Here is a 4,517-nt window from a genome sequence, read left to right on the forward strand (position 1 = left end):
TATTAGAATAGAATAAAAGAAAGAAATGAAGTAAACAAGAAAAGTGTCTAATTAAACAGTAATAGTGAGAGAATTCAAGATTGAATAGAGAGAATGCAAGCCATCTTTCATTTTTAAATGAAGTTGTAAATATTTCTTGTTTAACATTGTTTCATGAAGATGTAAACCTTCATTACATAAATCAAGAAATGAAGATATTTCTTTCAATAATTGTTCTCGATGTTCTTTATTAAAATTAGTACTTTTGATCATTTCAAAATATTCAATAATTCCACCATTCACTTCTAGAAATATGAGTAATAATTAATAAATAAAAAGTATAACAAACGAGGAATTAATGATCCTTGTAAAAGAGATAAGAGAGTTGTAGTTGGATTGTTTCTTTTGGTTGAGATATTAATTTGTGAAATAAGTTGTTTTTTCTTATTCATTACATCGTCAATACAACATTCAATTGGTGTACAAAGATATTCTTCAATATGAATAATTTTTTGTCTTATCAATTCTGATGGGAGAGAGTCTTCTGTTGTAATAATAAGTTTTTTCTTCCATATATCTTTTATAGTAATATTCTTTTTATCTTTAGTTTTAATGATAGGTATTTCAGATATAAATGTGTTTGTTTTATCTTTCTCTTCTAGTTTCTTAACAGTTCCTATTTGAATAAATGATGTATCACTTGGAAGTTCTTTAATATCTTTATTTTGATCGATTATTGTAATACTCCCGTTCACTGTAACACCAAGTGATTTTGTCATTTGTGTAATTGCATCTCCAATTCGTAATTCTGATCGATAAATATATTCTTTATTTTCCAATTCACCCCATTCTATTCCTATAAATTTAACAAAATAATATTCTCCAATATACATAAGACTTTTATCATTTTTCATTTTATATAATTCTGCCATTTTCAAATAACATTTTGAAACTTTATTCATTTCTTCTTTGTATTTATAATATTCAATTAATATTTCATTCATTTTTATACTATATTCATACATCTTTCCTTCTGTAAAATATTCAATACTTTTATTTATACTTCTTTCAAATCCACTTTCATTAAATGGATATTCTCTATCATTTCCATCAATTTCTATTTCATTTTCATTTATTTTTATATGAAATGGTATTTTATTTATTTCAATTATTTCTTGATTTATTGGTTTGATACAATACCATATTATTTCAATAATTTTATTCATTGAAATTCCTGCTTCAATATAATTCCCACATCGTTCTTGTGTTTGAACAAGTTTGTCAATCCATGTATAATATAGTCTTGGATATTTTTGATATTTCTTTGCAATTTGAACATATTTTTCTTGAATAAGATTCATATCTGTTTTATATTTATCCATTTTAATTAATTCATGTGAAACACTTAAAATTTCTTTAATTTGAAAGACAAGTTTATTCATATCATTTTCATACAAACACTTTTCTTGTTTATTTTCTATTTCTGTTTCTAGTGTTTCTTCTAATAATATACTTTCTTTTAGTTGAAGTTCTGTGATTGCTGTAATTGAATAATATGATGTAATTGAAAGTGTTTTATGATATTTATAATCTATTTCAATGATTCTTTTATAATATGTATAACATTTCTCTCTAATTGTAATTTCTTTATCATTCATCATTTTTATGATATTTCTAATTAAAGGAAATGAAAATATTTTTACTTTCAAATAGTCTATATTTTGGTTTATTAATATTTTATCTATTCCATTAAAGAGATTAGATAAATAATCATTTGTCATTGGAACATAGAATAAAAGATTTACCATTATATCAATATATTTTTCTTTTATTTCAATTCTTTCTTTATTTTCTTTCAATACATTACTAACTTCTTGAATGATTATTTTTCCATTTTCAATATAAATTTCTTTAAGTAATTTTGTCATTTTCATTGAAGGTCCAACATTTCCTTCAGTTTCTTCTATTATTTCTTCTTTTATCTCGTTTTGATTCTCTTCTTCTTTCTTTTCTTTTTCTGTTTTATATGGTTGATTATAGTTCTTGTTTATTTCTATTTTCTTTCTTTCTCTATCTCTTATTGTTCTTGTTTCTTTAATTTTTTCTTTCATTATCATTCTATCAACATCTATTTCTGTTCCTTGAAATATTATATTTCTTATTCCTTCTACCATGTTTATATCTCTCCCAATTTGTTGATACCGCTTCAGAATAAATTTCATTGTATATGCCATTTTCTCTTCTTCTTCTTCATTCTTCATTATTTTGTTATTCTGAATCATCATCAAAAAACAACAATAAAAGATAATATGTTCCCATTCTTCTCCCTTGTTTTGCCATTCTAGAATATTCATACTTTCTTTCAAATATTCTTTAATACACATCTCTTTTATGTTATTATTCATTCCATTGACAAATCCTTTATTATAAAATAAGAAAATAATTGTATAATTTGTTCTTTTCATTCCTTTTAATGATTCAAGAATATATTTCCAATAATGTAAAAACTTTTTAGATATAACTTCGTTTTGTGTTTTTATTGAGAAAATTCCTTTGTAAAACTCTTGGTTATTGATAAATTGGTTAAAAGATTCTGATAGTTCAAATTGAGGACTATTTTGTTGCACTTCTCCTTCATTGATTAGAGTGTTTGTTTTATTAATTAATCTCCCAATTTGATAACTTACACCTCTAAAACACTGATATTCATTACAATGTCGTTTAAAGACAATAAGTGTATTAATGAGACTAATTAGTGTTTGTTGAATATTTGACTCGTCATATTTAGTTAAATCTTCTTGGTCTAATGCAAGTAAAGTCATATTAATAAAAAATCCAATTCCTATGATATAACGTTCTGGGTCTAAACTAAAATGAGAATTTGTTTGGAGTTTTTCTATATATTTAGTAATGATTTGTATAAAAAGATCTATTTTCCATTCATTCTTTTGTATAATTGTTGCAATTACATGAGAGATGATTTTTTGAGATAATAAAAACGAAATAGAAGTTAATTTTGATATAATAAATGCTAATTTATGTATATTTATTATATCATTTGTTATTAATGTTTGAGAGAGAAAAAATAACACAATTTCATATCCATTATTTTTGTATTGACAATTGGAGAGTTTGTTTAATTCATTTTCATTAGATTTAACTATTTCAAAACAATTAACTTTTTGTGTACAATTTCCTACAACAAGATACACAATACAAATTCTTTTTTCTTTTTTATATCCCATTATTATTCTCTCTTCTTTATTACATTGTGTCATTGTAAGATTAATAACCCCTTTATATTCTTCTCCTTTGTTATTAAACAAAAGATGGATTATCTTATTTTCTTTGTTTGTTTTGAACATTATCATAACTTGATTGGATTCTATTGTTGTTTTAATCTTTTTAGTCTCTTCTTTGTTAATTTTCATATTTCTATCACTTTCAATTTCAATGATTCCATGTTTTATTTTTTTAATTCCTTCTATCTTTTTAACAAATATAATATATTGTTCATCATTGTATTGCTGTATTGTTCCAACTTCATGATGTTCAAAACTTATCAACTCATTGTCTGATCCTCCTACAAATATTTCAATTTGGCATTTGACTTGTTTTATCTCCTCTTCTTCAATCACTTCTTTGATTGTATTTTGTTTACTACTCACATTTCTAATTGGAATAGTATCAATCTTTGTTCTTCCACAAATAATTTCATTCATTGGAATTATTCCTATTGACTCAATATTATATTTGTTAATAAAAAGTCCTTTGTTTTTCACTTCTTCATTAATACAAAAAATACAGAGACTCTTCTTTTCATATTCGTGTTCATTGTTATTTAATATAATACTTTCTGGTATTTCTATACATCTAATCTCAGAGACTATTTCTTTTGTTTCATCAGAAATTATTCCAATAATGATTTTACTCATACCCTCTCTTTGTGTTTCAATTTTATCAATCCTTACACATAGTGTGTTATATTCTTCTTCATATTCTTTCATTCTATTGAATTGAGAATCAAGAAGATGTTCTAAATCAACTTCCATATTTTTATTTTCTAGTTCTACATTGATTAAGGTATCTAATCTATTTTTAATTGGCAAACCAAGCAGGAACTAAAATGTCAATCGACACATGACGAATGTTCTTCAATACATAGATGCAAGAAGAATAGGGGAAAGAAACAGATTAGTTAGAATTGATGTTCCAGAGAATAGTGAAGTAGTTGTGAAGAAGGAATATCAGAGATTGGATGCAAACACACCCTCATTTTGTTGTCAAGTCGAACAATGATAATTTGATTATTTTAATACTTTAACATTTCTAATATTTTTGACTTTATGCTCATCTCGTTATTAAGTGGCATTCATGTGAAATGTAAATTTACAATGAATAGTGTCAATTGATTCAAAAGAATAAATACCAAGAGAAACATAAGTGAGTAATGAATAAAGGGAAAGAATAAGAAAGAGATAATTAATGAATAGTGAAATGAGAAGAAGTTAAAACGAAGATAGAAAGAATTAAACAAT

At 24.2% G+C, this 4,517-nt stretch overlaps 1 protein-coding gene across 1 annotated transcript; it reads right to left on the reverse strand.

Annotated features, from left to right (window-relative positions):
- Positions 1–51: 51 nt before the first annotated feature.
- ENU1_021440 (dedicator of cytokinesis protein) lies at positions 52–4,031 on the reverse strand (the record flags this gene model as incomplete). The annotated part of the gene is made up of 2 exons (XM_008857007.1): positions 52–284; positions 329–4,031. The coding sequence occupies 2 exons, from the start codon at positions 4,029–4,031 to the stop codon at positions 52–54; spliced, it is 3,936 nt and encodes a 1,311-aa protein (XP_008855229.1).
- Positions 4,032–4,517: the final 486 nt, after the last annotated feature.

The sequence above is a fragment of the Entamoeba nuttalli genome, assembly GCF_000257125.1.
Source record: "Entamoeba nuttalli P19 unplaced genomic scaffold asmbl_2372, whole genome shotgun sequence".
NCBI lineage: Eukaryota > Evosea > Mastigamoebida > Endamoebidae > Entamoeba > Entamoeba nuttalli.